At 38.5% G+C, this 18250-nt stretch overlaps 1 protein-coding gene across 1 annotated transcript; it reads right to left on the bottom strand.

Annotated features, from left to right (window-relative positions):
* Nucleotides 1–245: 245 nt before the first annotated feature.
* On the bottom strand, nucleotides 246–3606 carry LOC101959385 (mast cell protease 3-like). The gene is made up of 5 exons (XM_005338799.3): nucleotides 3552–3606; nucleotides 1806–1953; nucleotides 1213–1345; nucleotides 764–1021; nucleotides 246–407 (listed from the first exon to the last, which is right to left on the bottom strand). The coding sequence occupies exons 1-5, from the start codon at nucleotides 3604–3606 to the stop codon at nucleotides 246–248; spliced, it is 756 nt and encodes a 251-aa protein (XP_005338856.3).
* Between the last annotated feature and the right edge of the window lie 14644 nt (nucleotides 3607–18250).

The raw sequence follows: 18250 nt of genomic DNA, 5'->3' as shown, positions 1-18250 counted from the left end.
CTAGAGGTGGAAGGTGGAGTGTGCCTGAGGGGAATAATGTAAGGAATCATAAATGTGAGCAGTTCCTGCTAGACATACAGTCAGAACCTTACAGAATGTTATGCTGGTGAAGAAAGGAGGAATCCATCACTTCTGTTGCAGAGATGAAAGTTTATTAAGCAACCAGCAGTCTCCCCTTGACTCCTCCACCCAGTGCACTTTGGGCCTATGTTGAAGAGAAGATGAAGATCAATTCAGGAGGCCTCTCAGTCTTGCCCCTGGAGTTTGAAGGATTTCATTGTTTTTTTAATCCAGCGCAGAAAGCTTGAGATCCTGGTGTAGACATTTGGAGGTGTCCCCTCATCTTCCCCAAAGGACACAATGCCCTGGGCCACATTTTCACACACAAGGGGACTTCCTGAGTCTCCCTGTGGACAGAGAAAAGAAGCTCTTAGCTGACCAGGTTCAGATTCCACACTGCCCACTCCCCAGGTGTGTGTGGGCACTATCAGAGGGCTGTGTGTGTGAAATCAGGACTGGGCAGTCCTCATTCAGTCTGGGGGGCTCCTGCCTGACCCTGACTATTCCCTCCAGTTGACTGATGCCTCTCCTTTTCCAGTAAGTCTCTGTTCATGAGGTGACCAAAGGGAAATCAGTCTCCAGGACCAGAGACTGAATTGGTGAAAGGCTGAGTACATAGGGGCATAAGTAGTTCCCTTTGCCCTGGTTCTCCACAAACTCTGCTGTGCCCAAGGCAGGGAATAGCCAATGCAGGTGAACTTACCTGAAGACAATTCTTTTTCTCTTTTGGGTTCCCCACACAAATCTGGGTGGTGGAGTCATATATACTTTTGAAATGAGAGTGACATTCCTCGTCTTTTTGGATTTCAAGCTGTACCTCATGCAGTTTTGTTGTGGATATGTTTTGACCAATGTGTCCCCAACCGGGCAGAGTGCACACCATCCCTGGTGTAACCTGGGAATTTCTTGAGGGTAACTTGAGGAGGCTCACCTCAGCATTCAGCGTGGCCTTATTTTTCAACTAAAGGCAGATAAAGGGAATTCTGATCAACCAACAACTCATGAAAATCGACACAGACATGGGGTTGCTTTCTTCATGGCACTGGGACAAGTGAAGTGGTGAATTTGACAAGGAGGAATGGAAACAAGGCCATGAAGATTTAACCCTCTAGGATTAACCTGTGTAAGACCCAGTGGAATGGCATGCCTCACCTGAAGTAACATGATGTCATTGAATGGCTTTCTTTTAAAATTTGGATGGGGGATGGCTTTTCTTATAGGGATGACCTGCTGGGTGGCCTCTTGCTCATCGATGTCATGGGCCCCCAGGATGACAGTGATGGTTCTGTTCCTAGAGCAGACAGTGAAGTAGAGTCACAGGGGATATAAGTTGGTATCCCTGAAGGAAAATGGGTGGCCCAGGGCAGGGCAGGTTGGAGTTGGGAGAAGCTACATGGGAAGAGGACTTGGGGCTGAGCATCTCTTCCCTTTTCTTCCTGACATCCAGGGTTGGTGCAGGTCGTAGAGTATCGCAGTGTACTCAGTCATGTACAGAACATGTACAGTCGTGCGCAGAGACTGGCTCCAGGTAAGACTCTTAATTTCACATATTTGCACTCTGGTATCTGGGGCAAAACCCACCTCCTTCCCATTCAGCCTTGCTCCACGTTCGCCTTTTGTAAAAGAAGCCACCTGCACTGACTGCTCCTCTCTCTCCAGAGCTTCCCTGCCCTCCATGGAGCTCTTGTCTTCAGGCCCAAAGGAGAAGTTTCCTTGTGTTGTTTTCTCTAGAAGGGTGAACTCACCTTCCCCAGCAGTGGGCTGCTGTCAGTACAAAGTCCTCACGAACAAGGAAACCACCACATCCTTTTGTTTTATTTGGAGTCTGGATATGAAGAAATGCCATGTAGGGATGAGAATGAGGCACAGCTTCCTGGCCCCCGATGATTTTCCCTGAAAGAAAAGTTCTGTCCTGCCCTTGGTGCTCATGGAGCCAAAGGCTGAAGAAGAGGACACTGGGGTAAACTAGAGGGAGGGAAGGATTGAGTGTGGTGGTGTTACCACTTAGGGGTGCTGGGTTCATTGTCCTTGCTCAGCAAAGAATTGAGAAACAGGATGCAGGGAGAGCAAAGAAGCAGCAGGTTTATTGCAAGAGGGACAGTGAGACTGTCCTGAAGAGAAAGTTCCACAACATTCAGAATCTGGTGGGAGAGTTTGATCTTCTTTTATGGTCCAAGGAATTTCTCCTTTCCTTATTCATCTCCCCTCTCCACCCTCTCCTGACTACTATTGATTGATGCTGTGAATACTTCTCTTTTAGTTATTCTGTTGGATTCCCCACTTAGGAGAACAAACAAAAAAAATTTCAGTCTGATTGGGTCCCTGGCTTGTGTCCTCCAGCACTTTCATCAAACAGGAAGTTGACCTCATCTGGAGACCCTCTATGCTCCTTTGTTCTTGCCCTGCCCCTGGTATCCTCACTTGCCATGTAGCCTTAGATGGCTCAAGCCCTTATACATGTTCCTAGGGGAAAGGTCTAAGTAGCCAGCAGCAGCAAACATGTGCCCTGAATGTTTGCCAGGCAGCATATCTGGATTGAAGAGAGACCCACAAGACTCAGATACTCCCTCTGACCAAGAGCAGGGCAGTGCTTGCTCTGTAATTCCTGCTTCAGATGTCGATGTTTACTGACAGGATTTGAGTTTGGAACAAGTAACAACATCCCTACAGATCCTGGTCAGTTCTTTCTCTGAAGTGTCCGAGAATCTTCTTTCCCCTCTTGTTTCCCCCTTAGTTCCCACTGAGCTCCTACTGGGTTCTGCACAGAAAGTCAGAATGTTGAGTTGTGTTTGGTGTTTGTCTGCTGGAGGCAGACACCAAGTAGGTGCTCAGTAAAGGTCTTGGCTGTGTGAGGAAATGTCTCCTGATTAGCCTGTGACTGAGGTTGGAGGGGACGTGCTCGTGAGATTGTGAGCACCAGGGATGATGGGGTCTGACAAAGCCATTGCACCCATCTGTAACTGAAAATGACCTGAGAGATCATGGGGCTGAACCAAGGCACACATATTTGTTAAGGGATGAGAATGCCCACAATTCTGAGATCAAATGGATCTTTGGCTTCATTCCTGGACAGTGTGAGAATGACAAGTTTGGAGAAGCAGGTGGACGTTGAAGGTAGATATTAAGATATTAATTTAAAAATATAGTGAGCTTTACCTTGATTACCGAAGCCAGCCCCTTTCTCTCAGCTGCCTTTTCTTGGGGAATTGGTTATTTATTTTTCATATGTCTTTGTGAAAGGGCCTGCTTTCTCGATGTAAAGGTTATAGCTGGGAAAGGGGAAGCTGGCCACTGACTCTCTTAAAAACCAGCCTTCTGCTCTGCTCTTCCTTTGTGCTCCCATCCCCATGAGGCCCGCCAGTCTTTGGGTGAGGTTTACCTTGCTAAGCAGAAAGTTGCTGGAGGTGCACCTGAGCCGGAATGGTGGGGTGCAGCGTCTGAGCAGGGCTGAGCTTGGGGTTGGTTTTCAGTTGTTGGGGATAGTCACTCACCTGCCTCTGTCCTTGGGCACAGAAGAAAGACCAACAGGAGCAGGAGTGGCTTCATCTTCCCAGGAAGGCCTCTCTGGTCAAAGATGTTGTTGTGTCGTCCTGGTCTTTTAAACTCCCAGAATTCTCTTCTGGTGTGTGGGGGCTTTTTCTTCTGAGATGATCTCACCCTTGCCTCACTGTCTGATCAAGATCTGATGGTTGAGTTAGACTTTAGCCATGGCTTAGCTCCCACCACTCTTGATTCAGTGCTGACCACAGAAGCAAAAAACAGGAACCTATGGTCACAAGATGGGGTGCTATAGGTGCTAAACATTGGCCATAGTGAATCCTGTGTTCTCAGAAATAGGCTCATTTCCTTGGTTCTCTTTGAATGATGATCATGGAAAAATGATCATTTGGTGAAATCGTTTTCTTTGTAAGACTCAGGACATTGGAGATGAGATTCTTTGGCTGTGTCAGAAGACAAGAAAATATTAGTGAATAGACAAGATGGTGGGGCTGGGGTTACAGGGATGGGCAGAATGGGGTGGGGGCAATGCTGAAGACAGTGTTCCTCAGTGACCCATGTACTCAGTGTTCAAAACAACAATGACATATGCTTTGCTCAGGAAGCTCAATTTGGTCATGGTTGCTGAGGACAGCGTGTCTCTGCTCCTCTGTGTGTCAGCAGGCTGGTCTTGAGATGCAGAGAGGGGAATCGTCTGAAGGCTCCCTGCCTCAGAGGTCAGTGCTTATGCTGGCTGTCACCTGGGAACCTCCTTTTCTCTCCAGGAGGTTCTGTCATGTGGTCTCCCTGCAGGGGTTTGTTTCTTACAACATGATGATTGGCTTCTCCAGAGAGACCATTCTCTCCTAATTGCAAAGAGGCAGAAGTTGTGTTCTTTTTCACCCAAATTTTAAAAGTCAGATGGTATCAACTCTAACATATTTTATTGCTTGCATCAATCTCAACCCCACCCAGAGTAAACAGCCAGGGACAGACCTTGCCTATAGAGGGGGCATTGAATGATGCTATATGTAAAGTTGGTGGGATGGGAGACACACAGTTGTTGTGTGTTATCGGACAACCACTTTGGGTGTTTGTAAAGCTGATCAGAGGAACTAAACCACCAGTAGGTTATTGCCTTTGGATAAGTTTGTGAGTCTGCTTTGTTTAAACCATGTGGAAATGGAAGAAGGTCTTTTCTCCCAGCACTATTCTGTTTAATAAATCAATGATATCATGTGAATTTGAATCCAATACCAGAGAGCCAAATTAGTAGCCTTTGTGCACTGTTCAGAGATCTACCATTCTGAAATCCCACTACCATTTGCTACATAAATGACCCTGATGATTCCCCCTGCTTGGAAAAAAAGGAAGAATCATGAACTCAGAAATATTATTTATTTGGAACATCTCTGTTCTTTTAAAAAAATTGTTCTTTTTAGTTAAACATCACAGTAGAATATTTATTTTGACATATCATAAATATATGGATTATACCTTCCCATTTTTGTGGTTGTACATGATATGGAGTTACACAAGTCATGTATTCATATATGAACACAAGGAGTTATGTCTGATTTATTCTACTGTCTTTCCCATTTCCCATTCCCATCTCTCTACCATAATCCCATTTCCCCCTGACCAATAGAGTGAACCTCCACTCCTGCCTCCCCTCTGCCTATTGTGAGTTGGCATCCACATATCAGAGTGAACATTTGGCCTTTGGTTTGTTGGGATTGGCTCATTCAGTAAGCATGATGGCCTCCCGTTTCATCCATTTATGGCAAATGGCATATTTTCTTTCTTCTTTATGACTGATATTCTATTGTGTGTATGTACCACATTTTCTTTATCCATTTGTCTATTGAAGGGTACCCAGATTGTTTTCATAGCTTAGATATTGTGAATTGAGCTTCTATGAACATTGGTGTGACCACATCAGTATAGTATGCTGAAATTAAGTCCATTGGTTATTAAGTGAGTAGTGACATAGTTGAGTTAAATGGTGGTTCCATTTCAAGTTTTCTGAGTAATCTCTATACTGCTTTTCAGAGTTGCACCAATTTACAGTTCCACTAGGAATATATGAGTGTATCTTTGCCCCCACATCCTTGCCAACATTTGTTGTTAGTTGTATTTTTGATAATTGCAGTTTTTCCTGGAGTGAGATAAAATCTCAGTGTAGTTTTGATTTGCATTTCTCTAATTGCTAGTGATGTTAAACATTTTTTCATGTATTTGTTGACCATTTGTTCTTCTTCTTCTTTGAAGTGTCTGTTCAGTTCCTTTGGCCTTTTGTTGATTGAGTTATTTGTTTTTATGTTGTTAATTTGTATTCTTTATATATCCTGGAGTTTAATGCTCGATCTGAGTGCAGGTTTTAAAGATTTTCTCCTATTCTGTAGGCTTTCTCTTCACACTATTGATTGTTTCTTTTGCTGAGAAGAAGCTTTTGAGTTTGAATCCATCCCATATATTGATTCTTGATTTTACTCCTTGTGCTCTAGGAGTGTTGTTAAGGAAGTCATATCCTAATCCAACAGGATAAGGATTTGGGCCTGCTTTTTCTTGTATTAGGCACAGGGTCTCTGTTCTAGTGCCTATGTCTTTGATCTACTTGGAGTTTTGTGCAGAATAAGAGATTGGGGTCTAATTTCATTTCATCCAGTTTTCTCAGTACCATTTGTTGAAGAGGCTATCTTTTTCCAATGTATGTTTATGGTGCCTTTGTCTAGTAAGTTGAGATAATGGGTTTAGGTGGATTTATCTCTTTTTCTTCTGTCCTTGCTATTGGTCTTCATGTCTGTTTTGGTGCCAATACCATGGTATGTTTTTAAATTCTTTTTTTATTCTAATTTGGTTTATACAACAGCAGAATGCATTATAATTTATGTGACACATACAGAGCAAAATTTTCATATCTCTAGTTGTATACAAAATATTTTCACACCATTTGTGTCTTCATACATGTACTTAGGGTAATGATATCCATCTCATTCCACCATCTTTTCTACCTCCATGCCCTGTCCCTTTGCCTCTCAGTCCTTTGCCCTTTCTTAAGTTTGTCTAATCCTCCGGTGCTCTCTCCCAACCCCACTATTAATCAGCCTCCTTATATCAGAGAAAATATTTGGCATTTGTTTTTTTTTTGGGGGGGATTGGCTAACTTCACTTAACATTATATTGTTCAACTCCATCCATTTACCTGCGAATGCCATGATTTTATTCTCTTTACCATAATATTTTTGTTACTACAACTGTGTAGTATATAGTTTAAGCTGGTATTGTGAAACCTCCAACTTCACTTTTCTGTGGAAGATTGCTTTGGCTATTTTTGTCCTCTTATTTTTTCAATGAATTTTATATCTACTTTTTCTATTTCTATGAAGAACATCATTGAAACCTTAATTGGAATTGCATTAAATCTGTATAGTGCATTTGGTAGTAGGGCCATTTTGAAACATTAATTTCTTTCTTTAGTGTTCTATAGTTTTTATTGTAGAAATCTTTCATCTGTTTTGTTTGATTGATTCCCAGATACTTTATTTTAGTTTTTTTTATGGCAGTTGTGAATGTGACAGTTTTCTCAATTGACTTATCACTGATGTATTGTAACATGTTTGATTTATGGGGTGTTAATTTGATGTCTTGCTACTTTGCTGAATTTTTTTGTGAGTTTTAGAGGTTTTTTGGTGGAGTTTTTTTGTTTTTTTAAATATAGAATCATGTTGTCAGCAAATGGGGATAGTTTGAATGCTTCTTTTCCTATTTTATCCCTTTAATTTCTTTTTTCTGTTTTATTCATCTGGCTAGAGTTTCCAGGACTATGTTAAATAGAAATAGTGAAAGAGGGCATCTCTGCTTTGTTCCAGTTTTGGGAAAGAAAGCTGTCAATTTTTTTTTTGATTTAGAATGATGTTGGCCTTGGGTTTAGTGCAGATAGCTTTCATAATGTTGAGGTGTGTCCTACTATTTCTAGTTTTTCTAGTGTTTGGAACATGAATGGATGCTGTATTTTGTCAAATGCTTTTTCAGCATCAATTAAGATAATCATGTTATTCTTGTCTTTAAGTCTATTGATGTGATTAATGATCTTTGTATTGATTTCCATATGTTGAACCAACCTTGCATCCCTGGGAGGAACCCCACTTGATAGTTGTGCACTAGCTTTTTAATATGTTCTCTGATGTGATTTGCCAGTATTTCATTAAGAAATTTTGCATCTATGTTCATGAGGGGGATATCGATTTGAATTTTCTTTCCTTGATATGTCTTTGTCTGGTTTTGGCATCAGGGTGTTACTAGTTTCACAGAATGAGTTTGGAAGTGTTCCCTCCTTTTCTCTTTCATGGAATAATTTGAGGAGGATTGGTTTTAACTCTTCTTTGAGGGTCTGTAGACCTCAGCTGAGAATCTGTCTGGTCCTGGGCTTGTCTTTCTTGGTAGGCTTTTGGTGGAACATTCAATTTTCTTGCTTGAAATGGATCTATTTAAATTTCCTATGTCCTCCTGATTCAATCTGGGTAGATAATATGTTGCTATAGATTTTTTCATGTCTTCAAGATTTTCTATTAGAGTATAAATTTTTAAGATTTATTTGCTTGTGATTTTCATCTGTATTTCAGTAGTGTCTATTGTGATATTTCCATTTTCATGGTGAATTTTAGTAATTTGAGTTTTCTCTTTCTTTCCCTTTGTTAGCTTGGCTAAGGTTTACCAATGTTATTGATTTTTATTTGGTCTATTTTAGAGAAGAATCCATATGCTGCTGATAAGAAAATTATATTCTCTTGTTGAAGGATGAAATATTCTTTATATGTCAGTTAAGTCTAAATTATTGATTGTATAATTGAGTTCTGTAGTTTCTTTGTTCAGCTTTTGTTGGAGAGATCTATCTAGCGATGAAAGAGGTGTGTTAGCGTCATCCAAAATTATTGTGTTGTGGTCTATTTAACTCTTGAACTTGAGAAGAGTTTGATCAATGCAGATGGTCCATTGTTTGGGGCATATATATTCATAATTGTTAAGTCTTGTTGGTGTATAGTTCCCTTGAGCAGTATGTAGTGTTTTTCTTTATCCTTTTTGATTAACTTTAATTGGAAGTATACTTTATTTTTTATGAGGATGGAAACCTCTGCTTGCTTCTGCAGTCCATGTGAATGGTATGATTTTTCCCAACCTTTCATCTTCAGTCTGAGAATGTCTTTTCCTATGAGATGAGTCTCTTGGAGGCAGCATATTGTTGAGTGTTTTTTTTAAAACAATCCAATCTGCAAGTCTATTTCTTGTGATTCCTGGGTTTAGGCCATTAACATTGAGGATTATTATTGAGACATGATTTGTATTCTCAGCCATTTTTGTTTATTTTTGTTATTTAACATGACTTGCTTTCTCCTCTGATTAGATTTTCCTTTTGTGTAATCCCTCCCTCTGCTGATTTTCATCATTGTTTCTCATTTCCTCTTTTTGGAATATGCTGCTGAGGATGTTCTGTAGTGCAGGCTTTCTAGTTTCTTTTAACTTTTTTATTATCAAGGAAGGTTTTTATTTCATTATCAAATCTAAAGCTTAGTTTTGCTGGATATCAGATTGTTGTTTGGCATCCATTTTCTTTCAGAGCTTTATATATGTTTTTCCATGATCTCCTGGCTTTGAGGGTGTGGGTTGAAAAATCTGCTGATATATGAATTGGTATACCCCTATATGTGATCTGATTCCTCTCTCTTGTGGCTTTTAAGATTCTATCCTTATTCTGCATGCTAGGTATTTTCCTTATAATGTGCCTTGGTATAGATCTGTTGAAATTTTGTACATTTAGTATCCTGTAAGCCTCTTGTATTTTGTTTTCCATTCATTCTTCATGCTTAGGAAATTTTCTGATATTATCTCTTTGAAGAGATTATGCATTCCTTTGGTTTGAAACTCTGTGCCTTCCTCTATCCCAATAACTCTTAGATTTGATCTTCTGATGCTGTCCCATAATTCTTGGATGTTCTGTTCATGGTTTCTTACTATCTTCACTGTTTGATCAAATTTATTTTCCAGATTGTATACTTTGTCTTCATTATCTGATGTTCTTTTTTCCAAGTGATGTAATCTGTTGGTTATGCTTTCTATTGAGTTTTTTATTTGATTAATTGTATCCTTCATTTCATTGATTTCTGATTTTTTTTCAGAGTCTCTATCTCTCTCTTGAAGTAATCTTTTGCTACCTGTATTTGCTCTCTTATGTCTTTGTTGGAGTAATCAATTTTTGCCTGTAATTGTTCCTTAAGGTCAATCTCTAATTCACAGGTCATTTTAAGTATGAACTTCTGAACTTCTTCTCTGACATTTTGTCAACTTCACTGTCCTTGGGATATGTTATTATAGTATCCTGATTTGTTTGGGGCACTTTCCGACCCTGTTTTTCCTGTTGTCTATGTGTCTTCCTTTCTTGCAGTGTGGATCTGAGATGTTACAGTTTCTACCCTATATTCTTGTAGTACCCATGCAGATTTTCTGTATCTCACCTTGATGTTGGGCTTCCATACCCTGCTGGTGTTCCTCAGTGTATGCTACTGCATGTAAAGTTGGTGGTGGCAATAGCAGAGGTAACTTGAGATAATAGTTAAGGTGCCCCAAGATGGAAGCAATGTCTTACAGAGGTGGGGCTGAAAACGTGGACCTCACACTTATTTTGGGATGCCTGCTCTGAGATGCAGCTTCTTCTAGGCTGTGTGTGTTGTCCAAAAGTTAGGGGCTACTCTGTAGGGAAGACTATGGTGATGACCTCAGTGTCCCAAGGTGGAAGTGGGTTAGGCTTAGGCTCCTAGGTATGTGTGGGGAGGGCAAACTTGGACCTACCCTGGACTTGGATTCTTCACAAGTCAGTGTGGATGGATCAGGGCTGGGCCTGGATTCCTGTGGTAGTCTGCTGGTTGGAAGAGTGGGTCCTGTGCCAGAGTCTGGGCTCTGGTCGGTGCCTGCTGGTGGAGGGGTTTTCACAGACCACCTATGTGGATACGTTTTCATATATTTGTTGGTGGATTGTATTTGTTCTCCTGTGAAGAGGCTGTTTAATTCCTTAGCCCATTTTGTAATTGGATTATTTGTGGTTTTGGTGTTAAGTTTTTTGAGTTCTTTATATATTCGAGAATTAATACTTTATCTGAGGTGCATGTAGTAAAGATTTTCTCCCAGTCTGTAGCCTCTCTTCTCAATTTACTGATTGTTCTTTTCTGAGAAGAAGCTTTTAATTTGAATCCATTTCATTTATTGATTCTTGATTTTACTTCATTCCCTTTAGAAGGATTGTTAAGGAAGTCAGATTCTAGGTTGACATAATAAAGATTTGGGTCTAATTTTTCTTCTATTAGGTGCAGAGTTTCTGTTCTAGTGCCTAAGTCTTTGATCCACTTTCAGTTGATTTTTGTGCAGGCTGAGAGAGAGGTTTCATTTCACTTTGCTACATATGGATTTCTGGTTTTGCCAGCACCATGTGTTGAAGAGGCTATTATTTCTCCAGTGAATATTTTTGTCACCTTTTTCTAGTATGACATAGCTATGTTTATGTGGGTTTGTCTCTGTGTCCTCTATTCTGTACCGGTGGACTAAGAATTTTTTAATCTCCTCTCTGATGTCTTCTGCTATCCATTGTTCATTCAGTAAGTTATTATATAGTCACCAGGTGTTGGAGGAGCTTTTATTTTTTAATTTATCATTGATTTCTAGTTTCATTCCATTTTGATTAGATAGAATTCTGGTTAGCATTGGTATTTTTTGTATTTGCTGAGAATTACTCTGTGGCATAATAAATGGTCTGTTTTAGAGGCAGATCCATGTGCTACTGAGAAGAAAGTATATTTAGTTTTTAATGGATGAAATATATAAGTGAAACAGTCTTGGAGTAGAATATACCCATGGGACTCAAATTGGCAGGGTGAAGAGGAGCCCAGTTCATTTCTCCTTTGTGTCTGGCAGCTCATGTGCCCAGTTGGTGTAGGATGGGAATCTGAGTTGGGCGGAATAAGTGCACTTATAAAATAAACCTGGGAAGGCTGTGTCCCTGGTCTGCAGTGAGTGGAGGACCAGCCCCTTAACCCCACAGTTGTTTTCCTTTGGAGGTTCCTGAGAAACAAACTCATACAGAGATGGGCTACTGTCAAGCCCTAGGGAGAAGTGGAATAATCTTTTGAAAGCAAGCCTCACCCAACAAAGGCCCTGAGGCCTGATTAGACCCCAATGCCACCTGCTGGAACTCCCCTCATAAAATGTGGCAGAACAACTGTATCCTGGGAGGGGACTGAACAAGTCTAAATGTATGAAATGTTAACTGACAGAATATTCAAACCCAACTCAACTCACACTGGTGAGAAGGAATGCTGAAACTTATATTAAACAGCTTCAATCTTAATCTGCTCCAATTGGAAACCATAGAGCAATACAAAAATCTCCAACACTTGCCATATCAGCACATAGCTCAAGAAGAAACAGAAAGAAAGATTGTTGGAAATGGACAGTGACCACCCAATATGGTCAACTATTTTCACCATCTCAGTGGAGATATTTTCTTCATTCCTTTGAGATCATTATTTGTTTATTTCTAATACTTCTCATGTGTTTATGTGTGTGTGTGTGTGTGTGTGTGTGTGTGTGTGTGCATGTGTACGTGTGAAATCTGGGTGTGCTGATGGTTAGGAACATAAGTATTTTTTCTTTCATTTTGAGTATTTGAGTATTTTCAATTATAATTTTCTGTAATATTATCTTTTGAGGGTTTAGGCTTTTTATTATATATTTTGGTTTAGTTTGTATTATTTTCATGTTTGTTTCTTTTTCTCTCTTACCTTGTCCTACTAATGGCCAAATTCTATTTTTCTCTCTCCCTCTCTCCCAATACTTTGCTTCTTCAATTTTCCCCTTGTCTCACTTAAACATCACATGCTACATCTCTTCTGTATTCTCTCTGTTTACTTTTTGAAACTGGGTAGTCTTTTCTAATTTACCCATGCGTTTTCTTTCCCCCAAAGTGTATTTTTACCATCTTTCAAAACTAATTGTCTTATATAACTCTGGCCTCCTCCGTTAGTGCTGATATACTCATTACTGCTGTGGATGATATAGATGACACCTGCTGTTTTCTTTGAAGCAAACTATACTTTATGATTATTGTTTTAACAACTGCTGAACCCTCCATTTCTTAGATTAACATTGGAGACATCACAGTAGGAATTGGGCATTTATTTTAATGCTGTGTATCCTTTACAATTATCATTACTATTGCTTACTTTGCCCATTCTGTGAGGTTCTGAGAACCTATAGGTATACATAAAGTTCACAAGTTAGAGGCTTTGTTGCTGAAGTAAACTCTACCAAAGACAATAAACTTTACTGCACAAGTGGAATAATGCCACTCAATCTTCAGCTATCCTTTAATACAAAGAATAGAGAAGACAAAAACCAACACTAATAATTAGACTATGTGATTTCCACCACTTGAATTGGGGTGATCATCAATATACCAGATAAAATAGTAGATATCTTCAGTTAAATTCCTGATTTAGTTCATATATATATATATATATATATATATATATATATAGTATACTTATTGTATGTATTTTAAAATTATAATATACATATTTACTAAACACATAAACATATGTATTTAAATATATACTTAATACTTATATTTTAAAATATATTATATATATATTTATTCAATAAATACATAAAATATATATTTATTAAATAAATATATATATTTAGTAAATATAAATGAACTAGATCAAGAGTTTATTAAACATAGGTATATATATATAACTTAGATAATGAATATTTATATATTTATTGTTGGTATTATTGTTAAATGCAGAAACCACCATTACTACTTAGGTGGCAAATAGTATTACAGACATTGAACAAGACACCAGATATTTATCATAAAGTTGTACATTTTCTCTTGACATTTGTGTCATTCCTAGATTCTTGTCCCTCTAAAGGAGCTGAAAAGAGATTGGGGCACTTCAAGAGCACAGAGGAGATATCTGGCAGCTAGGAAATACTCAGATCTCAACCAGCAACAGTGAATCTCCCTTCAGACACAGTCTTCTCCACCTGAGCCCTAACATTACTTCAATTCAAAGAAGTGAAGACACAAAAGCCCCAAACAAAAAACAAGGAACCTAGGAGGCGCTATCTGAGAGGGTACTGAGGTCTCACCCCTTGGCATCACACCCTCATAATACCTCAACAAAAGAAGACACTGATAGCATGGTTGATGAAAACCCCCCTAAAGATGATAAGAAATAGATTATTAAAATGTCCATTGAACTAAAAGAATATCCAAGGAAGGAATCAGGGAGCAATTTAGGAGATAAAAGAGAGCTTAAAAAAGAAATAGAAATAGTAAAAATAAGCCAAGAAGAATGCTTAGACATGAAGGACACAATTCATCAAATTAAAAGCACAGTTAAAAGCATCACTAACAGATGGGATTGCATGGAGTACTGAACCTCAATCTTTGAAGACAGAACTTTAGGAATTGGAGGCAAACCTATATGATATTGAGCACACAGAAGTCAATAAAGGAAAAAGTATAGAAAATGTCCAGATATACAAGAATTCTGAGAAAACTTTAAAAGACCAAACTTGAGAATCACTGGGATAGATGAAATATGTAGTTGCAAGCTAAAAGCATAAAGAGCATTTCCAGGAGAGAGTTCCAGAAAAATTTTCCCATACCAGAAACAAGAAGGACATCCACATATAGTACTCTTGAAGGACCCCAAAGAGACCTAGGCATATGAGGAGCTTGCCAAGACATATCATAATCAAAATGTCTATGATAGAAGTAAGGGAAGAGTATTGCAACCCACAAGAGAGAAACACCACATCACATTTAGAAGCAAAACAATAATACTCACTTCTGATTTCTCAATTCAGACTCTAAAATCAGGAGGAGTTAGATATTCCAAGCCCTAAAAGAAAACAAGAGCCAGCCGTGGTTAGTATACCAGGAAAGCTTCATTCCAAATTTGAGAGGGAAATAAAAACTGTCCATGTCAGGAATAAGCTAAAACAATTCATGAGCATGAAGCTAGCACTAAAAGAATATTCAAAGACAAATTGTGCATAGAGGAACTACAAAACAATCCCTAGAGCTCCAAATTAGAGGAAGTTCAGTTGAAGAATAATCCACTAAATGAGAATCAATACAAGAAAAATATAGCAAAGAAAAAAGCAAAATGCAGGAAATCATAAACACAAATCCATATGAATGCTGAATGTTAAGTGTCTCAACTCCCCTTTAAAAGACACATATTAGCAGAATGGATAAACAACATGATCAAACAATAGTTTGTTTAAAAGAGACTCATCTTGAGGTAAGACATCCAGATGCAGAAAGTAAAAGCATGGCAAAATAGACTTCATTCCCGTGATCCAAAAAAGCAGGCTTGTGTAGCTATTCTCATATCTGACCAAGCTGATTTCAGCAAAAAGTAATCAGAAGAGACAAAAAGGGTCACTACATTCTAGTAAAGATAACAATCCAACAGGAAAATATAACAATAATTAACATTTAAGCCCCAAACGTCAATACACACAATTACATGGAAAAACCATTCTACGAGAGTAAGTCCCACATAGACCCCAACACAATAATACTGGATGATTTTAATGCACTCTTATCACCAATAGACAGGTCATCAAAGCACAAAATCAAGAAAGATATCTGTGAGCTGAACAACACTATAAATCAAATGGACCTAATGTACATCTACAGAATATTCCATCAAAAACAAATGAGTTTACCTTTTTCTCAGTTGTGCATGAAACCTATTCCAAAATAGACCATTTTCTGATACACAAAACTAAAAATCTAGGTAAGTATGCAAAAGCTGATAAAATTGCATGTATCCTATCAGATCATAAAATCATAATGGAATGAGCCTAGAAATCAACAGCAAGAAAAATCATGGAAACCCCATAAACACATGGAGACTGAACAATACTCTCTTATTTGGTGAATGAAGCAAAGCAGAAATGAGAATAAATCTAAAAAAATTCTTAAGAGATGAATGAGAATAAAGACACAACATATCAAAATCTCTGAGACAGTATGAAAGCAGTTCTAAGAGGATAATTGAGAGTATAGAGGCCTATGTTAAAATATTAGAGAAATCCCTAGTAAATACGTTTATGTTCCACCTCAGGGCCTTAAAAATAAAGGAGGAAACAACGTCAAAACCAGTAGAAGAGAAGAAATAATTAAGATTACAACTTAAATCAATGAAATTGAGAATAAGAAAATAATACACAGGATGAATGCAATGACAAGTTTGCTCTTGAAACGATAAATAAGATTCACAAATCCTTAGCCAAACTAACCAAAGGAAAGATGGAGAAGAAGCAAATCAACAAGATCAGAGATGAAAGAAAGGAAATATTACTCTAGATCCTTCTGAAATCCTGAGCATTAACAAAATGTAGTTCAAAAATGTATCCTTCAATACCTCCATAATCTGGAAGACATTGACAAATTTCTAGACACCTATGATCTGCCCAAATTGAAACAAGAATGTATAGAAAACCTAAATATACCAATATTCAGTAATGAACTTGTAATTGAAAGCTTTCTTTTTCTTTTTTTTTCTGATTTAATCTTTTTTTTTTATTGTTGGTCGTTCAAAACATTACACAGTTCTTAATACATCATCTTTCACAGTTTGATTCAAGTGGGTTATGAACTCCCAACTTTACCCCGTATACAACTTGCTATATCACATCAGTTACCCTTCCATTGATTGACATATTGCTTTTCTAGTGTCTGATGTATTCTGCTATCAGTCCTATTCTCTACTATCCCCCCTCCCCTCCCCTCCCCTCCCCTTTTCTCTATCTACCCCTTCTACCGTAAATCATTTCTTCCATTTGTATTATCTTGTCTTACCCCTCCTTTCCTCTTATATATCATTCTCACTCCCTTTCCCTCCCACCTCTCATCCCTGTTTAATGTAAATCTTCTTCTCAAGCTCTTTGTCCTTACCCTGTCCTTGTTTACTCCCCTTATATCAAAGGGGTCATTTGGTATTTGTTTTTTAAGGATTGACTACCTTCACTTAGCATAATCTGCTCTAATGCCATCCATTTCCCTCCAAATTCTATGATTTTGTCGTTCCTTAATGCAGAGTAATACTCCATTGTGTATAAATGCCACATTTTTTTTTATCCATTCATCTATTGAAGGGCATCTAGGTTGGTTCCACAATCTTGCTATCGTGAATTGTGCTGCTATGAACATTGATGCAGCAGTGTCCCTGTAGCATGCTCTTTTTAAGTCTTTAGGGAATAGACCGAGAAGGGGAATAGCTGGGTCAAATGGTGGTTCCATTCCCAGCTTTCCAAGAAATCTCCATACTGCTTTCCAAATTGGCTGCACCAATTTGCATTCCCACCAGCAATGAACAAGAGTGCCCTTTTCTCCGCATCCTTTCCAGCACTTATTGTTGTTTGACTTCCTAATGGCTGCCAATCTTACTTGAGTGAGATGGTATCTTAGGGTAGTTTTGATTTGCATTTCTCTGACTGCTAGCGATGGTGAGCATTTCTTCATGTACTTATTGATTGATTGTATGTCCTCCTCTGAGAAGTGTCTATTCAGGTCCTTGGCCCATTTATTGATTGGGTTATTTGTTATCTTATTGTCTAATTTTTTGAGTTCTTTGTATATTCTGGTTATTAGGGCTCTATCTGAAGTGTGTGGATTAAAGATTTGTTCCCAGGATGTAGGCTCCCTATTTATCTCTCTTATTGTTTCTTTTGCTGAGAAAAAACTTTTTAGTTTGAGTAAGTCCCATTTATTGATTCTAGTTGGTAACTCTTGCGCTATGGGTGTCCTATTGAGGAATTTGGGGCCCGATCCCACCGTATGTAGATCGTAGCCAACTTTTTCTTCTATCAGACGCCGTGTCTCTGTTTTGATATCAAGCTCCTTGATCTATTTTGAGTTAACTTTTGTGCATGGCAAGAGATAGGGATTCAGATTCATTTTGATGCAAATGGATTTCCAGTTTTCCCAGCACCATTTGTTGAACATGCTATCCTTCCTCCATTGCATGCTTTTAGCCCCTTTATCAAATATAAGGTAGTTGTAGTTTTGTGAATTGGTTACTGTATCTTCTATTCTGTACCATTGGTCCACCCGCCTGTTTTGATACCAGTACCATGCTGTTTTTGTTACTATTGTTCTGTAGTATAATTTGAAGTCTGGTATCACTATACCACCTGATTCACACTTCCTGCTTAGCATTGTTTTTGCTATTCTGGGTCTTTTATTATTCCATATGAATTTCATGATTCTTTTATCTATTTCTACAAGAAATGCCATTGGGATTTTGATTGGTATTGCATTGAACTTATAGAGAACTTTTGGTAATATCACCATTTTGATGATGTTAGTTCTGCCTATCCATGAGCAGGGTATATTTCTCCATCTTTTAAGGTCTTCTTCTATGTCTTTCTTTAGGGTTCTGTAATTTTCATTATATAAATCTTTCACCTCTCTTGTTAGGTTGATTCCCAAGTATTTTATTTTTTGGGGGGATATTGTGAATGGAGTAGTTGTCCTCATTTCCGTTTCAGAGGATTTGTTGCTGATATACAGGAACGCCTTTGATTTATGCTTGTTGATCTTATATCCTGCCACTTTGCTGAATTCATTTATTAGCTC

This window comes from Ictidomys tridecemlineatus, chromosome 5, assembly GCF_052094955.1.
Source record: "Ictidomys tridecemlineatus isolate mIctTri1 chromosome 5, mIctTri1.hap1, whole genome shotgun sequence".
Taxonomy (NCBI): Eukaryota; Metazoa; Chordata; class Mammalia; order Rodentia; family Sciuridae; genus Ictidomys; species Ictidomys tridecemlineatus.
This window is presented reverse-complemented; position numbering and strand designations above follow the sequence as displayed.